The sequence below is a fragment of the Apodemus sylvaticus genome, chromosome 11 (genome assembly GCF_947179515.1).
Source record: "Apodemus sylvaticus chromosome 11, mApoSyl1.1, whole genome shotgun sequence".
Taxonomy (NCBI): Eukaryota; Metazoa; Chordata; class Mammalia; order Rodentia; family Muridae; genus Apodemus; species Apodemus sylvaticus.
This window is the reverse complement of record NC_067482.1, coordinates 92,044,613-92,068,653: the sequence shown is the minus strand read 5'-3', so window position 1 is coordinate 92,068,653 and position 24,041 is coordinate 92,044,613. Positions and strand designations below refer to the sequence as shown.

At 43.4% G+C, this 24,041-nt stretch overlaps 1 protein-coding gene and 1 long non-coding RNA gene across 2 annotated transcripts in view; one reads left to right on the top strand and one right to left on the bottom strand.

Moving 5' to 3' along the window:
• Positions 1 to 5,316: 5,316 nt before the first annotated feature.
• Egfr (epidermal growth factor receptor) overlaps positions 5,317 to 24,041 on the bottom strand; it is a 171,856-nt gene continuing 153,131 nt past the window's right edge. The window contains exons 21-28 of the mRNA XM_052198471.1: positions 19,240 to 19,395; positions 18,287 to 18,362; positions 16,730 to 16,876; positions 14,613 to 14,710; positions 13,659 to 13,826; positions 13,250 to 13,297; positions 12,360 to 12,462; positions 5,317 to 11,741 (exon numbers count right to left, since the gene is read on the bottom strand). Of these exons, the coding sequence (XP_052054431.1) occupies positions 11,380 to 11,741; positions 12,360 to 12,462; positions 13,250 to 13,297; positions 13,659 to 13,826; positions 14,613 to 14,710; positions 16,730 to 16,876; positions 18,287 to 18,362; positions 19,240 to 19,395 (1,158 nt within the window). The 3' untranslated portion in view covers positions 5,317 to 11,379. The remainder of the gene's footprint in view (positions 11,742 to 12,359; positions 12,463 to 13,249; positions 13,298 to 13,658; positions 13,827 to 14,612; positions 14,711 to 16,729; positions 16,877 to 18,286; positions 18,363 to 19,239; positions 19,396 to 24,041) is intronic.
• LOC127696027 (uncharacterized) lies at positions 14,634 to 18,610 on the top strand. Its single transcript, XR_007980159.1, has 3 exons — positions 14,634 to 14,722; positions 17,398 to 17,519; positions 17,818 to 18,610. It is a non-coding gene; the product is annotated as an uncharacterized LOC127696027 (long non-coding RNA).

The window sequence follows — 24,041 nt, the reverse complement described above, 5'->3', positions numbered from 1 at the left end:
GAATACATTTGCATTATATAACTTTAATTATTATGTATATAGTGCATTTTTATAACATTGATATTCCTACTCAATTGTTTCCCAAATATTTTTGCCTATTATGGTACATTTTCTGTTTTTGATTCCAAGTTCTAAATCTCACAATTCCCAAAATAACCATTGAAATTTCCACTTGAATGGCATTGAATTCGTGTAATATTTAGGGATAATGGGCATCTTTATAATATTCTTTCACTTGCAAATGCAATATATCCTTTAAAGTTTCTTTCATGCTTGGTCAAAATTTTGTAGCTTTTATGTTTTAGACTTGAAGTTTATGTGTGCATTTAAAAATCTCTATTTTATTTTATGTGTATGAATGCTTTGCCTGCATGCATATGCACACCATATACATGTCTGGAAACCAGAACATGACGTTGCATTGAAAACTGCCTTGAATTTGCTGGAAATCAAACTCAGGCCCTCTGAAAGAGCAAAACGTGCTCACAACCAATGCTCCATCTCTCCATCCTCTGCATATTCATGCTTACTTCTACCAAAATTGTCAATTAGCTATTTCATTTTTAGAAGATTTATTTTATCTGTGTGTAGTGTATATAAGGATAACTATTTAAAATGTAGTAAGGAATTTTATTCATTTAGGAAAATGTCAGTGGTGAGTTATCCTCTCAGCTTCATGACCTTTCTAACATGGGCTGGCTAGGTTTACAGTACCAGGCATGAATTGCCTTATAGTGGGTTGGCTGATGCTGCCTTTATTCTAATGCTAAATACTGGCTCTTAGATCTGTTTGCCCACAATGAGCAGATTCTCATGTACACCAAATGGTGCTATGTAACTCTTGCTCCTAGTTCAACTGGTCAACAAAAGGCAAGAGCCTGTTCTTGGGCAGTAGAGGGAGAAAGGTGGGACTTAAGGATTGAGTGAGGGTTTGTTGGTAGAGAAAAGAGAAGAAGAAATGACACAGTGGATGGAGAATGCCACCATGAGAGGAGATGGAGACCATGAGCTCATGACCAGGAAAAGCAGCAAGTAACAAGGGACATTGCAGTTGGGAAATAAGTTAGAATAGCTCAAAACTTGCCCAGTCTAGGGCTTACAACGTGTAAGTAAAATACCTGGATTATGTGTCTTTTTTATAGGCTAGATAAAATGATTAATTTTATTTACCTTGCCTCCTATTGAGTGTGCCTTAAATCCAATCAGATAGCTGTTTGCCACTCTAAAAATATTTTTAAAATGTCACTATTGTACCACTTTGGATGCGCCTTATGATACTCATTCTTGTTGAGGCTTGCAGGTGGGACAATTGGGTAGGACTATCAATCACTTATCTCTCTTGACTGCTTGCCTAGCTCGTGCAGATACTACAAAACCTAGTCCTCAGGGAGAAGGCTTCTAGGTCAATTCTAGCTCAATCCTTCCAAGTCTAGTGTCTGAAGCGCGTGGCATCTTTAATAATAGGGTCTTACTGTCAAGTTCTGGAAGGCAATAAAGGTTTCACCTCATCAAAGAAACTTCTTTCTGCAGCTCATGGGGACCATTACCTGAGATGATTGGTCAAAATGCAGAGAAATTAACCCTGGTATGCCCAAGTCCAATCGATACATTCATAACACACATTTAACACTTAAGGCTCAGAGAACAGTGAGGCTGAAAAGGTTTCAGGAGCCAGAGGCCCAGTGCACCCTTTGAGGTAGTGTCTTCTAGACTTAACAGGGAACCTGCGCCTGTGAAATCTCAATGAAACTGTTGCTTAAAGACCAGGGTGCGTTAAAAAAAACATGTGTTGCAGACTTAGTGCCTAGGAAACTGTGACTGGGAGGTAGGGCCCAAAAGGGGCGTGCCCTTCTAGAAGGACTGTACTCCCTTTCTCTTATTCCTTTCTCTTATACCACTCTCTTTTCATCATCTCCCCTTTCCTTTCCTTCCCCCCTCTCCTTTGTTTCTCCCTCTCCACTTTCTCTGTACAGGCTAGGTGGTGAACTGAGCATGTTAGCTTGGCCCTACAGCACTGCCATGATGGTCTGCCTTGCCACAGGCCCACAGCAACCAGACTTTTAAAAAGTAGTGGCAGAAAGCCAAGCTACTTGTTTCCAGAACACTGAATATCTGGACAGTTTCAAGTCGGGTCCTGTCTGATTCTTACTCAAAGTGTCAGGGTCTTTTTGGTAGACATATTTATCCACTTAACAATGTTGTTATCCATTCCTGAGTCATAAGTGTGATTGCATTTGATCTAATGCTTCATGAGCATCTGCCAGTACCTTTCTTATCACGTCTTCTGTAAATAAGCAAAATACCTGCATGAGCAACCCTAAGTTGCTGCAATAAATGATTCAGCTTCCTGTATCTCATTAACTACATCTATACCCTCAAATGAATCATTTTGTTGGTTTGTTCGTTCCTTCCCTCATTTCCTTCCTTCCTTTCCTTCCTCTTTTGTACTAATCTGTTTGTAGATTGAATTGCTAAGACTCTTCTCATTGTTTTCTATTTTCTAAGACACTTCAATAATACCATTTGAAGCTTTGACAGGTCACTCCAAAGTCATCGGTAGGGCTTAGTAGGCAAGCACATGTTCTATGTAAATATAAGGACCTGAGTTCAAATCCCCAACACTCATGTAAAAAGCTAGATATGGCCACATGCCTGTTATCCAGTGCTGTGGAAGGATGGAGACAAGAGGATTGGTTGCTGTATCTTGCTGGTTGCTGTATGGATGCAGTTTCAGTGAGATACCCTTTCTCAAGGGAATAAAGCAGAAAGTAATAGAGGAAGAGGGAGGCCCACATCCTCTGGCTTCTGTGCTCACATGTGCACAACACACACACACACACACACACACACACACACACACACACACACACACACGAGATATTTCCAGTGCTGGGCCTTTACCCTTTCAACGTCTTCATTTTATTGATGTGTATGAAAACACCTGCTGCTTCCACGAATCCCCACCCTTTGTGATCGACTGCTCCAGCTTGTCTTAGGCTTCTCACTTATGTTTGTGCATATGGGAACAGTTCAGCTGAAGGAGTGCATGACAGCAGAGGATGCTCTGTCACAACTTAAATTACCCTTGTTCTTCTTCTGTTTGGGTTCAGTGAAGGTTGTTACACGGTGAAGGCCGACAGATGCAGAGAGTTCTGGGAAACTGGAAAGGTTTAAGGCAGCAAGCTCCATCAACATGAAAGCATCAGATAAGAAGCGGCCTCATACAGTCTCGGAGAAGCAAAAGGGTGCGTGATCCTTCCTCATTCACCACCTCATGGTGACCATTTTGTCCTCAATAAGGCCTTTTCCATGCAGAAGTTCTTTTCAATCCTTCTCTAGGAGCAGGAAGCTGGAATAAAGGGCCAATCACTTGGCACCTGCTTTTACTCTGTGGATCATGATTGGTTTCTGGGACCTGGAGATACTTATTAAAGTATATATAATACAGATCTCTAGACTCAGGGTACAGTCTCAGTTGAACCAGAGTTGAAAGATGAGAGTTGCACACTGTAGGCTCTGTTTTGACTGTGGATGCTAACATTCACGTGGTGTTCTGACTCTGAAGCTAGGAATGCCTCTTGTTTGGCATTAGCAGGGGAGATGTCAAGGGTTGGAATCACAGTAACGTTTCTGGTTCCTCTTGGACCTAGCATCTAAGCTACATAGCTAGTGAGCAGACATGGAGTTAGGAACAGAAGGCAGAAGCTGAATGAGGAGCTCAGGGCCTGACCCCCGCTATCCACAGAAGGTTTGCATCTCCAGGAGCTTTCAGAGTCATTGGCAGTCAATAGAAGGATGGGGGCTCCCAGAAGTCATAAAATTACAATTAACAAATGGGTAGCCACAGGGTCCTATTATATTGTTTCCATTAGAAGAGGACTCACGGATTTTCACTGTTTTCCCTCCAGTACTTCAGTGTTCTTTTTCCAAGGGACAGAAAAACCTTAGTGGATAGAGACTGAAGACACAGCGAAGCACAGATCATGGGGACCGTGAGTAACCAAAGGATGTAGGGCAGGTGGTTCCTCCCCGCTGGACTTCCATAATCTGGAATCATTTCTCTCAAGGAGAGTTAAAGGTAAGCGATTATTGGCCCAAAGGCAAACTCTCTTTAGGCTGAAATGCTCTCTACACTTCAGCTAGAAATATGGGCAGCAGCGAGATTATAGTGCCAGAGGGCTGATCAGAGGTTAAGGCTGTCCATTTGGGACTGTGAACCATGGCTTTCACTTAATGGGCAGAGAAATCCAGGGCCCCTGAACATTCCCACCTTTACACTGTTTGTTGTAAGTTGCTCTTCTCTGTAGAGGAGCTAAATTCCTTGATTGGAGGTCTTGATCCTTGGTGAAATGTGCTCTGGAGGCTTCCAGAGCTTTCTTTCCCAGGGGCCCAAGCGGGGAGGATGGGGACACAGCCAAACAGTGGGCGGAAGGTAAGGGAGCAGGAGAGTGGCAAAGTCCCACATTACATTCTCGGCCCCGAGACAGAGCTGGGAGGCTCCTTATTTGCTAACTGTACATGGACTTAGCTGTCTGGGAGTCCTCCTTCTACATGGATTAACCCCATACTTGTGACTGATAGTGTTGAGAATGAAACACACAGAGATAAACTGCATCTTCTCTGGAAATGATTCAGAGGCACTACTGTAGCTATTTTGGGCTGCTGGAGCAGGCAGAGCCCAGCTTCCTGTGCTCCGTGCTCCCATGTAAAAGAAACAAGGTAGGGCATTGTGTGGGAACAGCTGGTGGAGGGAAAGTTCTGGAATGAAGTGTTTGGTTTGTTCTCTGGAGTCAGAAACTACTGGAAAGTCAGAAACTTAAAGACTCATAGACCACTCACTGAGCCAGGGCACTGATTGCAGGTGTTAGTCCCACCTTCCGTAGCCAGCTGGTGACTTAGCCTGCCCTTCATGCCCTGTGTAGGCCAGGCAGGCTAACCTAGATCCCCAGGGCTGCTCAGTTCCTGTGTCTGGGCATCTGGAAGTTGTTCTCTTCTGTGGTGCCAATTGACGCTTTTGTAGGATGCTTTTCCGTTTTTTGTTTTCGTTCGTTTGTTTTAGCATGTCTACCTATTTGTCAAGAATACAGAAAGTCTTGAAGAGATCATACTGTATCTGAAGAATCTAAACAGAATTTAGGAAGTAGACCCAGTAAGTGTCTGAAATGACTCGTAAGTTTTTTTTTTTTCTGCAGAGTGAGCTATCCAGTTACTAAGGTAAGGATGGGTGTGACAGAGAGGCCACATGTGTGGGGACAGGAAGCGCGAGAGGGAGGAAGAACCTGCGCTTTCTTTTCTATTTTACTATGATTCCAAATCTTCTCTGAAAATAAGGTTTATTAATTTTTTTAAAAAATGTTTTCAGTTGGGGTGGGGAATACAGCTCATTGGTCCACACAGCACCACAAAATCAGCAAGTTAAGTCAAAATAAATTTGAAAACAAGAAAAAGTCAAGAAAGTGTCTATAGTCAGATATGAATAGTAACAGAAAGCACACTGTACTGTTAACAAAGAATGCTGAAGTCATTAACTTCTTAGGAGTAGCAAGCAATGAAGAACACACATCCAATTTTTAATACTTAATGTACAATCAACACGTTCTAATCAACAGTATGTAAAAGACATCTTGCTTTGCATTTGTACAAATATTGTTTTCATTATTGCATGACTTTACAAAGTTAAAGTGTACCATATAAGAAGCTGTAAAACTATTGTGTGAACTAAACTAACATGTGATTACTGCTGTCTGTGCTTAGTCATGTCATGACATCTGGAAACAGTCATTACATCCTGGGGTGTCGTCATTTCTGCATTTTTGTATTATACAGTAACAACACTTTGTATTCAAACCAAGAGAGTACGGCATTACATTTTCCAAATTAAAAAATGCATGTAAGACGTATAAATGCAGATCCTTTCTTATATTTTTCTGCTGATGTGAGGTAATGACTCCTAGCAATTTTGTTGGAAATTCAGGCAAGACTGGAAGATCATGGTGCACATAGCAGAAAAATCTGGATTAGCTGCTTCAGTGTTTTATCCCAGTATTGTGTGTGTGTATGTGTGTGTGTGTTTAATGAAAGATTCCACTTCTTGGAGTCTTATTCTTACAAAAGCCACATAAGTATTTAGTAATCTGCCCATTGCAGTCAAAATAATAGGTCAAGGTTTTCCTTCTGGGAGATGGAGGTTTGTGGATTGGCACATGTTGGTGGACTGCCAATGAAGTTGGATGTATAAGCCGCATATAGAGCTTGCTTAGGTAACACAAAAATAGTGCTGGGGATGTCTGGTGTCCCTTCTCTAGCTTCTCGACCTTTGGCTAGATACTTTAAATGGCCAGGTAGCTGCCAGGGGAACCCCGCCTAGGTTTCTGACACCCCCACTCTCCAGAAAGATGCTGGAAAGCAGACTTAGGTTTCTCTGGGCCTGGATACCATCCGCATCTACAGAGTCACCTATGAGTCTATGGCTAATCCCTGAGCTTGTATTTTTTAAAATCTTAAACAGGGTTAAAAAAAAATCATGATTCTATACATGAGAAGGGACTTAGGACTTTTAAAAACTAAAATTTCTCAAGTTTTACTCCGTGGAGACTCCTATTTGATTGTTCTTGGGTATGGCTGGATTTCAAGAGTTGTAAAACCAATTGAGGTGATTTTATGCTGCATGTATGGCTGATAAGGCTGGTCTAGGGTGACCCTGTTTGCACGTGATACATTTCAGAAATATATTAAGTAACCCAAACAAGCATAAATATTATTGCGGCTTTTCAGACATTTCTAGGACACACTAGTGAGTGAACGGCATTGTTACTATAAAAACAAAATAATTGATGTTAATGTTGCATTAGCATATGTAAACCAACAAAATGTTGTGTTTCATGTCATTCATTTACAAGGTCATTTAAATTCCTCTAGTGGTGACCAGCAGGTAGCAATCCCTCTGCTGACGTTGCCCCAGAATCCACAGCTTCTTCTCAGACCAGCACAAAGCTCATATGCCTTTCATCTTTTCTGCCTGTAACGCTACTAAATGACTCTCCTGTCATTCACCATGGAAATGACCTACCTAGCTTAGTGCTGTAATAAGGATGCACATTCACCTAAGAGACCTCTCCCCTCTCCTCAGTGGAACTGTTTCTAAGCAAAGATTTCAATTTCAAATTTTGATTCTATTATGGTTTTTCCAAAGCAGTTTTCTTTAGAAAACAACAACAACAAGAACAAGTTTCCTAAAAAAATATACTTTACAAAGTTCAGTGCTACATAAAGAGGACAATATACTAAAAACAGGTACAAAAATACATTTACATTTACAAATTCTGTCTACATGTGGCTTTAACAGTAGCAAGATTTTTGTCTCTGGAATGGTAGCTGTGGCTGGGATGAAGAGTGAGGGGCTTCTGCTCAGTTACGGTTTTACAGCCCCCAAGCAAGGAAATGTAAACAGATCATTATGCTTTAATACAAACACAAGCTTATCAAAAGAAAGTAGAGATTAGGCATAACTTTAACATCTGCTTCTTAAATGGGAACAGCTCATCCAGTGCGGGGAGGTGGAAAGTGGTGGGTTTTTATGACTTGTTTCTTAGATAACACACAATGTCCAAGGACTTTAACAAGATGTCCCAGGACTTTAGTAAGGCCCAGACTTAGATTTTTGCCATTTTCAGGATAAAGGTTTCATTGGGGGAAAAAAAAAGAGGAGGATTTTGGAAAGGCTACACTTGTGGACAAGGAATAGTGGTGACTGCAAAGTTTGGTTTCTGTGAGCCAGTAAGTCTGTACCTAACCAGGGGTTTATTCTACTCTGACCTGGCATGATCCTGTACCATGGACGAAGACGATGCAGATGAGGACTGGGATCAAGGGCGGGGTGCCCCTCTAGGATTCTGACTGCCTGAGCCTGCAGGGGCTGGGAAAGCCTTTCTAAGCTTTCCAGTACTTTCCATTTGTAGTGAGGGTAGATGTGGGTGCATGATCTTCATGTACCAGCTTTGTCTTATGTAATGCAACCAAAGGACCAATATGAATGAACCACAGCTGGGCAGCCACTAGTGAGTGCCAATGGTCCCCTTATCAAGCCTTTTACAGTGGCTCTGGAAACTTTGATGCTTATTGCAACATCCTGGAGGTACTTTGAAATGCCCATGGGCTTAAGAAGAATCAGGTTAACACTGTACTGGCTGGAAACCTCCCAGGGTAGCCCACCCAAGACACACCCAGTGCTTCAGTGCTTATGCAGTCCAGCATCGTCTATATCTACAGTTTGGGGATGGGGTGGGATGATAAAGAAAAAAAAAACAACCAACCTACCAACCAACCAACCAATCAAAAAAAGGCCCAACAAATGCCTAGACTGTGTTATCATGAGCTGGAATGCAACTTTGTGCTTTCCCAGGGCTTCTACCTATAAAGCCTATGACAGAAGGGACTCACAGCAAATTTAGCATTTAAGAGATTATCATTTTTCATCGTGAAGTAAAAAAGTAATTTTTATAGGGTATAATGATAGCAGCTCTTTGTACATATATATATATATATATATATATATATATATTTGTACAATATATATAATGTTTGTGCTCATGTAAATGTTAGCTCCATATATTTATTTCTCCATGAACTGCCCAATAGCCAGGATGGGATCAAGACATAAAAAGACTGGACTGAGAGACAATTAGTATAAAGAAGCCCTGAGAGGTATATGAGGCTGGTTCACTGTGGCAGAGTTAAGCTGAGCTAGGTCTGCCAGCGATGGACTGGAATGCTGGTCCAGCATGGTGCCTTCCTTCTCATTACCCCCAGTAGCTGCTAAGGTACCTTTGAAAGACATATCAGACATTTAAACTAGGATTCCTAACAGTAGGAAAATTACTACTACAAAGTATCAACAAAATAACTTGATGGTTGGGGGCCACCACAACACAAGGAACTGAATTAGGAACTGCATTAGGAAGGTTGAGAACCACTGCAAAAGGAAGGGTCTGCTTGGCAGAGTTCACAGCCCTGTCTCCCTGCACAGACACAGTGAGGACACACTGGCAAACATACTCTTAACCCTGACAACAACTAAACTTTATGCTGAGTACGTAAATAAGAAGAAAAGCAAGTCTGAATAGTTTTGCCACTTTATTTTGTTATAAGAAAGTATTTCAAAGTACAAAAATACTAAGGTTTCATTGCTACAATTTGCATGGCTTGTGATGCTTCTCTCTCACTGATTACCTGTTCCTGATAGGTACCTGACAGACTCATTCTATACTCCAATTTTGAGCGAAATCCTGACTAAATGTTTCCTCTGTGTTCACTGTGATCAGCATGGCATTTCCTGGTGATGACATGGAAATTCAATCTCCATAAATGCTGCTTAATCTCCTTAATTTCGTAGATGGCATCTCTTTTCACAGATGAACACCAGGAGTGGATAACAGGAAACCCAGAGGGTGCTGCGAGCTTCATTCCCAGGCCTGAGGGAGCAGCAGGCATGTAAGGATGATTGATTTGGTCTTGCCCCTGACTTTCTAGTAAAGCCCTCTGATCACTGCTCTCTTGGTTGAAACCTTGAAGGCAGTGGTTCTCAACCTGCGGGTTTTGACCCCTGTCAGATAACCTGCGTATCAAATAGCATGTCAGATATTTACATTGTGATTTGTAAGAGTAGCAAAATTACAGTTATGAAGTAGCAACAAAAATAATTTTTTGGTTGGGGGGTTACCACAACATGAGGAACTGTATTAAAGGGTCATAGCTTTAGGACCAGTGAGGACCCACTGCTCTAAAGAAGCACTTTCCATTTTCCTGGTGTTTATGACCTTTAGATCTCAGATGGATAGTAGGCAGTCTTGTCTCCTTTGTGAACTTTCTAGATCTCTCCAACAGAATGTACCATCCTTCTCTGTGCTCTAGTGCCTGGCTGATACCTTGTCTGGCATTCATCATTTTGCCCTATGGTTAGTGTATATAAGTCCTTGTCCATCTATTACTTGGTAAATGGGAAGGGATGGATGCCAAGATCTTTATGATACTGGTTATCAAAAATGGCTATTAGCCTATCAGGCTGCAAGGAGATCTTGGGTAGCCGGATGCACCAATGATGGTGAGATCACTTGGGGATGAATCCCCTCCCCTCTGCAAACATCCTTGGGAACATGGCCTCCCCCTGCAAGCATCCTTAGCTTTCAAATGGATACTGCATTCCACTCTGTTCTTGACATTCTCTTTCTTGGAACCTGCACACTGAGCCTACCATGGGTTGCCCCTTATTGCATGGAAGCCTAGATCATTTTTCTAAAAGGGAAAAAAATGGTGGCAGCTTACCAGGGAAAAAGCATATCTCTAATAAACACTTTTAAAATTAAATAGATTTATCCTCCACGTGTGGTTTACACTAGTTTTAGGGTGTAGAGGGGTGAACGTAAAGTGGATTTGAAGAGCAGCTTTGCCTCTATAGTCTCATATACACGCCTCAGCAGACACAATGCTGAGACGAAAAATTTGGGTTAAATTCCTCTATGGATTTTTGCATGGTTACTCCTTATTTAAAATCTTTTGGTTGCAATACTGATGGTTCAAATGGGTTCGAATGTGGAATCATGGTTGTTCTGATAATACTTAATACTGGGTTTTTCATTTGTTTACTTCATGAAATGAAGATAGGGAAGCATATTTACAACTCAAAACAATGAAACAGAAAACACAGAAGGAAGTCTAATAGAAAACACTGGTAAACTAGCGTGTGCTAAGTGCCAGGGACATAGTTATACAAAAAATTCTACCCCGTCATTCCTCTTCTCCCAGCCCCAGTAAGTGACAAAGTGGCTTATCCTATCGTACCTGCCATGCTTTAATGCTGTACAAGTGTGACCTGCTCAGGGCACCCAGGGCTTCTTGTGTGTTTAGTTGTCTTGCCACGGAAGTGTCTTGATGCAGAGCTGGTGGATCCAACTGTCTGGTCAGTTGACTCCAGGCAACTCTGTGTACCCAGACTATGAGAGTACATGAATCAAATCAATAAAGACAAGAATCCCAAAGTTCCCTAAGCAATAAGCTCCATATGTCTGTTTTTTTCCCCATGTACCTCACCATGAGGCAAACTTCTGTTCCAATGGACCGTGTTCTCGAAGGATACCTTTTTGTGGCGTCTTCACAGTTTGAAGATCAATTGATGTACCTTCAACTTCCCAAAGGGCATCAGGGGAGGGGCCCACTTCTTGGCTCAGTGACAAAGCCCATCACAGTTAGACTTTAAAGCCAGTCTGAGGGTTTGACATTTGACACAACGTGGGCATGGCTGTCAGGAGTGGAGGTGCTGCCATGGCTTGGTCCTGGGCTTCTAGAAAGTCCAGAAAGTTACAGCTTGTATGATGCCCCTTCATGTCATGCCCCGATAAACTCGCTGCTTGGAGGTGCCACCCGTAGGTACTCTGCATTTTCAGCTGTAGGGCCCTTAAAGATGCCGTTTGGCTTGGCTTCCTTGGGGAAGAAGTCCTGCTGGTAGTCGGGGTTGTCCAGGTTCGTTTGGTGGCTACCTTTCTGGATCCAGAGGGCAGAGCTGTTAAACCCACTACTGAGACAGGTAGGCTGGGCAGTGTTGAGATACTCAGGGTTTCCCACTGCATTGCTGTGGGGATTTTGATAATGCAGGTCTCTCCCAGGAGCTGGATGCAGGGGCTGATTGTGATAGACAGGGTTCTGCACAGAGCCTGCTGGCCTCTTGGGAACAGACTGGTTTATGTATTCTGAAATGAAGAAGAATGCACAAGTGAATTAGTATAGCTTCATCCTAAGATCCTGATGCAGAATTCCATGGCTCACTGCAAGTCCTGCCAGTGTCCTCAGTGAGACGACTGACATCCAAGAGCAGAAAAGTTTTGAGAATACCATGGAGGCTACCAAGTAACCTGTGATATTTTCTGTACTTCTCAAAGCAAATGGGCATCAGTGATTTTTGCAAGTTTAAAGGATGATGTGGTGTGTGTGTGTGTGTGTGTGTAAGAGAGGAGACAAATGTATCCATCTTTTATATGCAGATACACACACACACACACACACACACACACACACACACACACACACACTATACATACGTACATGGACGCTTTCACCACTTGCTTCCAAGCCGACAAGTCCGCAGAAAACCTAGCTGTAACTTGTATTTGTCACAGGCCTCACAGCATGATAAGTTCTCTTTGTTTTGCCTTTTTAGTTCATTCGTCATGCCTATAAATTTGCCACAGTCTCCACTTCTGGATGCGGTGTGCCTCATCCAGGCACACAGGATGTCACAACTGACTTGTGCCTGAGAACATGGCAGTAGGCACCAAGGCCCATCACTGCTTCCTGAGCAAGCTACTCACCAGGTGCAGGGAGGAATGCATCATCCATGCTGTCCTCTATTAGGACACCAGTGGGGTCAGAGCTGTACCGCTGCAAGAAGGTGTCTTCTTTGATACGGCAGCTCTGTGGGCAGGAGAGGCAAGGTTAATCCAGTGGGGACTACTTGGCCTATGCTGCAGAATGGCCTCTAGCTGTGTGTGGTGGCCTTGCTTGCCATTTCTCAGGGACCATGAGTTCAAGGGCAGCTGGGCCACAGAGTCAGATTCTGACTCAACAACCAACAAGAAAAGCAGATTCAATGGAGTCTGCGAAAGTAGATTCTGACAAGCTCCAAAGTGACCCTTGCCCCAGTGGGCTGCAGACAATCAATGTTCTGGTCAGTGCACCTAATGGAGCTTCCCCAGGGATGGAGGGGTTGCCATCCGTGTTCCATCGTAAGGCAATCGCATGCCACATGTGGCTCCTGAACACTTGAAATGTGTGAAGAAATGAATTTTATATTTTATTTCATTTTAGTTAAAATTGAATTAGTGATGTAGCGGCTCCTGACAGCACAATGCAGGCAGCGACTGAGGCACTGTACTTCATCCCGGTCAGTGTGACATGGAAGGTTAGTGCCAAGGCTGGTGGCTCCCCCACCCCACACAGATCCTGCTAGTGGGTCTGGTGGAGACCTAAACGTTTGTATTTCTAACAGGTGCCAGGTGATGCTAATGCTGTCTGCCTATGAAGCACTCTTTGAGTGGTCCTGCGATAAGTGATCACTAATTGTTGGCCTTGGAATTCCAGTCAAACAAGCCATGGTGTGGAAAAGAATGTGCAGGGAGAGAAGTCACTGAGGTGTGGACTGAGATGGGCACTGCCCCTGTGTAGCTTATTCGATTCTGGTTTATGCCACGCCCATACATACCCCATTTCTGTTAATGCAAGCCACGGTGGAATTGTTGCTATTTGCACTCTGGAAAAAAAGAGAAAGCAATGTTGGGTCATGCACACTGGTGTTTTCTCATCCATTTCCATTGGATGCAGGAGGTAGATCTCATAGAGTCAAAATATTTCAAGATGTTGAATGTTTTCTTGGAGAGAAGAATTATTGTCTCAAATTACAGCTTTAGAAAACCTAGGCAATTAAATAACTAAAATCCTCAGCTGTTGATTATGATTCTAGGTTCTATTTGGTTAAAATTTACTTTTCTTCTAAGTAAAATACAGAAAATGTGAAGTAAGTCAATTTAAATGAAGAGAGAGAGAGAGACAGAGAGAGAGAGAGAGAGAGAGACAGAGACAGAGACAGAGAGACAGAGACTGAGACTGCATACCAGAGAACTCAAGAGGGGTGTCCGCGATGTGGATGGACTGTTGAAGAAGCCCTGCTGTGGGATTAGGTACTCATCAGCATCCACTACATCTTCCATGTCCTCTTCTTCCATCAGGGCTCGGTAGAAGTTGGAGTCTGTAGGGCTCGGCAAATGCATTCGTTCATCCCCCTGGTGCGGAGATTTTGATACTATTAGAAAGGGCTCTGCTTCCCGGTTATGGGCATAGAGCCTTTATCAACAGTTGCCTACAGGTTTGCCAGTTTAGGTCTAGTATAGACCCTATGGTAGCTCTCATATATACAGCCCCTTTCCATCTTAGTGTGTGGATGCTTTGGAATGTAATAAAACACAGAAGTCTCCTGAGTCTGACAGCCTCTGCATGAAACACGGTTTAAGAGAGAGGAGAAAAAGAAGCCATGGGAACATTTAATGTCCACTATACAATGCTATGTGGTGTGTGTATATATATATATATATATATATATATATATATATATATATATAATTTTTACTGAAGGTTTAAAACTTGTCCACAAAGACAAATTATCTTGATTTTGTTCTTCCAGAATGAGAGGTAAGCAGATTGGTGGTACAAAGTGGCATGGGTGTAAATAGGGAGTCAGGGAAGGAAGCCATGTAGGTTAACAATGAAGTCTTGCTTCTCTGTTTAGCAAAGATAGGGCTTTAATTAGCCAACAAATGAGGTGACACTTGCATATGAGGAGCAGATTGGGTCCAGGTTGGACTGCTAAAATGCAATGGTGACTTAGATTTGGGTGGGAGCCACCACTTATCCCATGTAGTTCAGTCACCGTATCATGATGGAGGCGGCTCCAATGCGCAAAAGGATTTATTAACAGGAACATGCCCCATGGGCTGTGTTGACCCAGCACTGTGGCATCTGGAGCTATTGGAGAGATTTTGATCATGGAAGAACAAACTTTGGCCTGGTACCTGGATAACAAGGTAGCGCTGTGGGTCTCGGGCCATTTTGGAGAATTCAAGAATCAACTCTCGAAACTTTGGGCGGCTATCTGCATCTATCATCCAGCCTGAGAAAGAAGGTAAGCAAAGCAAAGCAATTAGAACCCTGGAAGAAATGACAAGGAAGGCATTGCTTTAAGCATTTTATGCTGTGATCTTGCTAGGCAAATGAAGGCACATAATCTTTGGGAGAGCATTGGCACATGAGCTGACACTGATTAACTCTTGAAGTCTGTGAGAAGTTATAATGCCTTGTGCGTCCATTCCCAGCCCTACACAGCAGTCTCCAGTCAGCATAACAATAACATATATGCTAATGTTTTTTACGTTTGTCTTTCCTTAGTCATCATTCTTGCATTATGATCTTCAGTGACCACAGGTTATTGCTGTGTGCAATCACTACAGAACTACTCTGACTTTGGCATGCCTCTGTGTTTTCTTTGTCCTAATCCACAGCTTTCCAAACTAGAAACCAGATTAAATTTACAGAAACGTCAAGGCCTTATTGCATTCTCCATTCACTTAACCATTCATGCAAGTGACAAGGTTGAATCATGGTCTTATCAATCAATCAATCAATCAATCAACCAACCAATCAACCTATCTATCCATGTACCTATCCATCCATTCATCCATCATCCATCTGCCATCTCTCTATCTATCTACCATCTAACAATGTATCTATGCATTGATCAATGTATCTATGCATCTATCAATGTATGTATGTATGCATGTATGTATTTATGTATGCAATGTATGTATCCATCTATGTATCAATTATTTATCAGTGCTGGGAACTGAACCTAGGGTGTCATAAAGATATACTTAGTAGTCACAGAAATGCATTGCTTTACCAATAATCTAAACATAGATCCAGCAATGGGGAGGATAAACTGTGCACAAGAAATCCTTGTGCCTTTTGGGGATTCAATTTATTTTTTCAACTGGATAGCAAGCTATTTTAAGCTAAACTGCTATGTGACCTTAAACAAATCATGTAACCTTTCTGGGTCTCAGCTTCCTCAGCTGTAACCAAAGCAGTGAAAATAGTCTATTACACTTTGGTCCAAATTTCAGAGGTATTTATGTCTAAAGTTCAGAGATATTATTTATGTTAAAGCAGCTGTGCTGGTTAGATTTTTTTGTCAACTGGAAATGAGTTAGAGTCATCTGGGAAGAGGAAACTTTAGCTGAGAAAATGTGCCGGGTAGGTTGACCTTTCAGCAACATTTGGTTGATTACTGAGTTATGTGGGGGAGCCCAGCCCACCGTAGACTGTGCCATCCCTTGGGCGGTGCTTTTTCTGATGTCTAAGAAAGCAGGCTGAGTGAGCCAGCATTCCTCCATCTCTGCTTCAGTTGCTGCCTCCAGCTTCCTGATTTGAGCTTTCCCCCTAGCTTACCCTGATGATAGACAGCAAGCTGTAAGCTAAAGAAAGCCTTTCTTCCACAAGTTGCTTTTGGTCAGTGTTTTATCACAGCAACAGAATGCAAAATAAGACCACCACTCTGTCATATATATTCTCCACCAATGCTATCACATGTGTACTGTTACTTTCAGAACACACTTGTAGATTCATATGGAATAATAGCACTGATTCAAATGCACACTCCTGTTGGGATTAACATGATTAACTGCTTTACTGCAGGAGGCCTCACATAAATCCACTGTTTGAAAGATTTAAGCCACAGCAGAAACATTGATTCTATCAAACTCCCATGGTTACTCATTGTTAGGCATGTTGTAACATTAAGTCTCTCTAGCAACAGGTCTCAAAATGCAATGCAACTTTGTAAGTTCATTGAGCAACTCAGATAATAGAATATCTGGGAATAATGGCTTATGAAAGACTTCAGTTTTAATTTATTTGCTTGCAAATATGGGCAAATACGAGGTCAGAATGAGTCAAGCAAGTGAATCCTGAAGAATGCTTGCTGGAAGTGTGTATGATGTTTCTGGAACTGTGAGCCTGCCTTGAAGACAGATGCTCTTTCTTCGGGGAAATGAAGGCCTGGGCTATTTGTCTAAGAGCAGTTACTTCCGGGCAGGCTCAGCCCATGGGTGTGGGTGGTCCCCCAGTCACTTACACTTGACCATGATCATGTAGACATCGATGGTGCAGATAGGTGGCTGTGGAAGGCGCTCTCCTTTCTCTAGGATGGATGAGATCTCACTGGCAGGGATTCCATCATAAGGCTTGGACCCAAACGTCATCAGTTCCCACACGGTGACTCCTGAGCAGGCAGAACAGGCCAAGGAAGTCATTGCATTGGGAGTTAATGGTTAACACACCACCAAATCCTTAGCCATCATTGTTGGTATTTTAAAGTCTATGTTTCTGTAGCCTTGAGCTGTTGGTTTGACTACAGATACCTTGGGTTTACCTATCAAGTAAGATAATAGCATCCGTTTCACAGCATGGCTTCAAGGATATAGTAAGATCTTATATAGAACAAAAAACTCCAAAAACAAAAAACCCCAAAAAACAAAAAACAAAAACCCAAAACAAACAAACAAAAAAACAAAAAACAAACAAAAAACCATTTAGCTAAATGTGAGGCATATAGTTGCTGACTGATAAGTGCAATACTTATAACCTTAAAGACTGTGGAGCTTGAGTTCGCTCCAGAACAAGATCTGCCCACTTACACAGCTTCTCTGAGTACCTTATACTCAAAGTAGTGCAAACAAGGACCTTATGAAGCAAGGTTGGAAATTGCACATCATTTGATACATAATCTTCTTTGTTCTGTAGCTAATAAAATCTGACGTATCTGCTTGTGTGAGGGAAAATGTTCAAGACAACCTGAATTTGTGTTCCTGCGTGATGGCCACTCACGTCTGGCTCAGAATGAAGCATCCCCGTTTGCCTATGAGGTGAGAGTTGTGCTTGACAATGATACTGTTTTCGAACCTTTCCATGAATTGCCCCGGGGAAATTCAACGACCAAGTGCCTGACACGGGAACCAAGGACATTGCTCTTAGGCCGCAATAGGCTCAAGATAAGGGACGAACAAGCTAGGGAGGAGGCTAGCAGGAGCAGTCCCCTGGGAAGGGGACACCCAGTCCCGCGCATGGTCTGCTGTAGTCATAAGAGCTGGGCCCTCCCTGGCAAGGAGGGTCTTCCTTGGTAACAAGCACTAACTATCTGCCCGTTCTTACTTCTTCCCATAGGTAACCTCATGGTTCACCCTGGCTAAGCCACTCTCTTTGACTCAGAGAGTTTAAATCAAGCACCACATGAAACAACAGTCTTGGCCATTTCATAAGAAAACATTATTTCTCTGTCAGGAATGCTTCCCCCATGAAACCTCATCGGCTGTCTTCCTTTGACTCATGTCAGGTTCACAACATGAGCTTCTGTTTGTTTGACCTCTGCAGGCAGAAGCTTAACCCACATTTGGGTCCTCTTCCCCACCCCCACGACCTTTCCTGCAGCGTGAGCTCACAGCTGTCTCTAGTGATACTTGGTGTGGTACTTCAGCTTCGCTTCCTTTGTCAGATTCTCTTAGTTCAGTCGATGGGCACGCTCACTGTCTTGCAAGGTAACACGTGCGTGTCAGAGCATATAATGTTAATTAACAAATAATACGAGCCGGCTTAGCCTCAGTACAAATTCATTAGCGTCAGAGTTTTGACTCACCATAGCTCCAGACATCGCTTTGGTGTGTATAAATTCGGTGTAAAATTGATTCCAAAGCCATCCACTTGATAGGCACCTTGGGACGATGTGAGATGGGAGAGAAAGCAGCAGGAAGACTATTAGCGTAGAGCTAAAACATTTTGTCACTCTAGGTGGAATCACAGTTGACTAATGAGGAAAATCAAGTGACCTTCCCTTCATGCTTCAGGTCAGTGCTCCCTCTCCGTAGGGGGCGTTTAAATTTACCAGGTGGGTCTCCACGAAAGCTGCAGCCAAGAACATTTTGGGCAATGGACTGTTTTTGATGAACTGAGGCTGTGGTATTTCCCTGTAGCCCTAGCTCCCAGACTTTGGGTATGTTTTCAATAACCAAGTTCATGGGATTGAGAGTGCTATTTAGAGACACACTGTCAGCATGATAGGACGGCTATAGCTGGGGATGCCTGAGAGGCCTTGGGGGGGGGGTTCTGGCAAGGCCATGAACCCCTCACTGCTGTGACAGAGACCTTGAAGGGACTAAAAACAACACAGAGGGAAGATAATCAGCTCTCTCACTGGCAGTCCTGTCGTGAGTTATATCACTGTAACTCCTAGAACAATGTCACTTGTTGAATATGAGTCTCAAGAGAGGGCGCTACTAAATTTGTAGTGATATTTCCCAGCGGTCTTTTGAGGGATGTTTTCTTCCTAGAGGAGGGAGTGGGACTCACAGTTGTTAACAGTCACCTGGAGATGGGACCTGGCTCTCTTTGGTCTCTGGGCAGAACTCCCTCTTCACTCCTCCCACCGACATCCTTTCTCAATGTAGAGGATGACTGACTCGACTCCGGTCATGGTGGCAGCTTCTGTGACCCCATTCAGAATCTTTTGGCAAATGCTGCCCACCGTTGACAGGTAGGGGGATGGGCCTGAACTGTGAGGAAAATGTTTCCTGGCCTACTCGCAGAACTTACTTTGCCCCCCTCGGCGTGATATTCTTTCTCCTCAGCACCAAGCAGTTTGGCCAGCCCAAAATCTGTGATCTTGACATGCTGTGGCGTCTTCACCAGTACATTCCTGGCTGCCAAGTCACGGTGCACCAAACGCCGGTCTTCCAGGTAGTTCATGCCCTGAAACACAGAGGACACTGCAGTGAGGGCATGAACCATCCAGGGGACCCCCAGTATCGTGGGAACTGTCTTGCACCTGAGCACAAAGTTAAATCCACAAGAATCTCTGGGCTGCTCAACACCAAGGACTATATTTTTAACCTTTGTACTTTGCTTGACAGATGCTTGCAGTTGGTAAGCATTAGGAATTATCTGGAATGAATGACAAGGCACATGAAGGAAGCTGTAGCCACATGTGATCAAGAACTTTTCTCCATCCAGATACTCAAGTTGCAAGTAGACGAGGCCAGGGGAAGAGTAAGGCTCAACTGTCCGGCGCAGACCTCAGGTTCCTGCTTTGACTCCAGTTGACCGCCTTGAGCCTCATGAGGCCTTATGCATCCGCTCTGTCCTCATTTGAAGGGGGTTAAGGCCTATCTCACTAGGCTACGGCCAAGCAGGGTTGCCTGGTTGAATTTCAGACATACCTTTGCCATGTTCCTTGGGCTGTCATCTGTGAATCCCTCACTGATAACAAAGAAGACTTTGCCCAGGTTTACTTTCCAGAGTCTTTTTTTTTTTTAAATTTACTTTTTAAAAACTAAAACTATGTGAATATGGAATATGTTTTACAAAACACCATCCTCTCTCACTTCCTCGGCTGTCTCATAATTCTGCTGCAATTGTTATCATCAATATAATGGCAATAAAGAAATCATGTAGCTATATGTCAAATGATGCCAGATGAATTTCCAGGAACACTCCCTTTGGAACGCTGTCTTTTCTCCAACTTTCTGGTGTCCCTGTCACGGGCAGTTTTCCTCCCTGCTGGCTGACGAGTGTCACTTTTGGTCTCAACTCCTTCTGTGGTGCGGGATCAGCTGAGCCTGGCTCTCTTGGAGTTTACCTCCATGGAGTCTCCTGACACTAGCTTTCCGGCAATGCCTTCTCTGTGCTGGGCCAAGCTCTTCAGGAGGCGCAGGTGAGAAAGAGTCAGCGTGCTGAGGCTGTGTCTGTGCTTGTTTCAAGCCCTCTCCGTTATTCACGTGCACAGCACACCTCTCCTCTCCAGCCTGGAGTGTGGGCCCCATTTCCTGCTTCTATCAGATTGATGCTTTTTGAACCTTCTGGCACAGAGCTGACCTGGAGCAGTTTGTTGGGGACACCCTGGAAGTAAGTGAGATTTTAGCCAGCTCTTCTTGTTCTAGTGTTTTCACTCTGATTGAAGCACCTCCACTTTGTTACACTCTCAGAGTACACCTACAGAAAAGGTTCATCCCCACAACTTTCAGGCAAGCTGCTTGTTTTTGCACAGATTATTACATAAAAGATTATTGTTGACCTGGCCTATCTAGGCCCTTTTCCTTTTGAGAACAGAACAGGCCATCTCATGAAAACAGATTTCCACAAGGACACTATCAAAAACCCAGCACTGAGTTCCATTTTGGAAACCCTTGCTATCTTTCTTTCCTTGGAAAATGGAGTCACTGCCCACATCTCTTGTGAAAATGAACCGAGTCCCCTTCTTCATCAAATTAGTGAGGAAGTGACTCCATATTTTAGATGCTGTTCAGTTCATGTGTTTCTTTTTGAAGATTGGCATGCACAGGGAAATAAAGGTGAAGAGTCCTTGTGTCTACTCGAGAGGACGCTGGCAGATTCTTCGCTGGACTAGCACTTCCAAATTAGGAATGGCAGAGGGATTGGGAGTGAAAGGCCAAGAAGAAGCAGAAGCCTAGGAAACACTTACACACACACACACACACACACACACACACACACACACACACACACGACTCACTTTCTCCGCTTCTTCTCTCGTCTGATTGAGCTCCAGAGGCTGCCTCCTTCCTCAGCTCCAGCCTCTGAGTTATGGACCTGTTATTCTGTCCTAGCCTGTGTGTCTTATAAGAGCAACGTCTCTACATATTAAATATGATGAACTTTTCCGCACTAGGAAAGGAGTGCTAACACTTGTCCTCCTGCCTGGGTAGGATGCTCTCCTTGGTTCCCTCCCTGCCTTTCTCCCTTGCCTCTCTCTCTAGTCCCACCCCCTTTTCTCCTCTCCTCTCCCCCATCCTCACCCTCTCTTACCCTTGCTGTCTTTATTTTTCTCCATACCGTCTTTCACTCTTCCTTCACACTGAAAGCTACTGTGTAGGTGCTGCACAGGCTTAGAGTGACAAGTCACATACAGTCCCTACGCAGAGGACCAGCCACCCTCTCTCTTTCCTCCTCTGCCTTTGTTTAAAGCGCCTTGCTTTCTGTCCATTTATCACACTTACAAGGAGGACTGGAGAGCTCATTTTAAACTGCGCACTACTTCCTGTATTGGCTCTTAGGTGTTTTAACTGTTTAACAGACTTAGGCATGCTGGTGCACGCCTGTAAATCAGAGCACACCAGAAGTAATGCCAGGAGGATCTGGAGTTCAAGGATACCATTGAATTTAAGGCCGGTCTGGGCTATTTGAGACTCGGTTTGAAACAGCAATAAAATGTTCAGCACAGATTTGGTTCATGAGACACATTTCGAGCATTTGTTAAAAAAAAAAAATGAGCAATTGAATGATAGCTATGTGGAGGACGCACCAGCTACCGACATAGTGCAGCGGCCTCTCTGGCTGGGTATCTACAGAGTCAACTTGTTAGAGACCCCAGGGCTCAGATCTAGAGCAGGCTGCTTCTCAGACAAAGCTCTCAGTCTCCAGCCACCATGGGGATTAGCCCTAACTTCCCCTGCTGTGGCTTTTGAGTGAAATTGGCCAGCTGGACCAAAACTGCTTGTGCTACCAAAATCAAAACAACAAAAGTCTAGCACTTGGTGGTGTGTCAAGAGCACAGTGTCATTGTGTGAGTCTGATAAATCCACAGAACCCTGCAAGCTCAGCACACCCACAGGCTTTAAAGGAACATCCTGGCTTTACTCTATACATAGCTATCCTCAGGAGAAAAGCTTGGAGAAGCCAGAGGAGAGCTCGCACATGCTCTGAGGTACATAGTTTAGCAAGGGTCCTACCTGAAGAGTAAACTGGGGACAGAGAGATTAGGGCTATTAGAACCTAAACACAACTCCATCCACTTCACTCTGCCCCACACACTTCCAAGGCAGTTCAAGAGGCCATCTCAGAACCCAGCAGGGTTATATTTTAACTGGTTACTACAGATAAGAGCTGTGATATTGCTTATGAACTCTCTGAATCTAAACAGTAATATCAGCACTGGCCCCACTGGGGCCTCGTAGAAGTCTCATTTCCTGATTCTTTTTACTGAATTGAGTTTAATATTTATTTTCATCTCATTGCTCCAGGGCAGCGAGAATGGATTTTGAACAGCCGAGTTTAAATAGTGATTTTGAAGAGTGGAACTGCCGCTTAAAAAAGCTGGCCTGCTCATCTGTCACCCGGGGATGTCAAAGGTCTTTATGGAACACTGTGTTGCAGAACAAGACTGAGTGTAGAGGGTGACATTTGAAGACTGATCTCCCAAGGGCTGTATATCCCCCATAGCTTGGGCAAAGTTCAGAGAGGTTACTGCAGGATCCATTTCTGTGCTGCTCTAGAAACCATGATAAAGATAAGCCCAGACTTAATGGCCCTCATTTTCCCGTGCAAGGAGGGAGAGGAGCTGGGAAACAGATGGGGAGTGTTTCTGTGCTTTAGCTTCCAGTGAAGAAAAAGGAGCGTAGACATGTCATCAAGTGTGCATGGTGGTCAGTCCTCCCTCTGAAACTTGCTGGGTTCTGGTAAACCTGCTTCTCACACGCGTGCTGTAAAGGGATCCATTTATGTTAACTACTTAAATGCAGTTATATATTTTTCACTTTCAATGATAATAGGAAAAAAATCAAAATGAAGCAACTATTTGTTCTTTCAACATGGGCACTGTTGTGCTGTGCATTTATGAGATGTGTGCTTTGAAGACAGATGGCTCTTAGGAGTCCTTCTTTCTGGCTCATTGCGGATACGAACAGTGGGTACATTGAAGCACTCACTAATCTCAGTCCCTGGGAGCTCCAAAGGGTAGATGTACAGAAGAGAATCCAGTTTTGCTATAAATGGTTAGGAAAGTAGCTGTACTCTACTGATCTATACTGGTTTCCTCCCTCACGACCACTGGCCTCTCCTTCCTTCACCCTTTATTTTCCATCTTCTTGACAGTTTAGCTCAGACAAGGAAAGTGTATAATCACGAGTAACTACGAAAACTTCTGAAGATGGTCAATGCTTTTGTGGGTCACCTAAGGTATTTATGGAGTAATACATCCTGCTTTGAAAGGCTAAGACTTTATAGTTTGTCCTGAGCTACTAAATGCATCTGGGAAGTTTTTCTCTGCTCATATAGAAGTAAAACAGTTTAATACTGAGATATATTGCCACTAACCCAGGAGCAAAGTTTTCTCCTTATCACCTGGGAAAACACTGTGCTCCTCCCCTTTTGGGGCATACACTCCACCACTTGGCTAGCTATATATGGTACAATAAGGTTTCCTTGTGAATTCCTAAGCAGATGTACCACAGGCAAAGAATGAACTGCCCCAAATGTGGAAAGACTTCCAATCAAAATAACCATAAGCAAAATACAACAGCACAGAATACAACAAGTAACAGATTGAAATTATGATTATTATTATGTACAAAACTGTTTTAAGAGACAGTTGAACCTCAGAA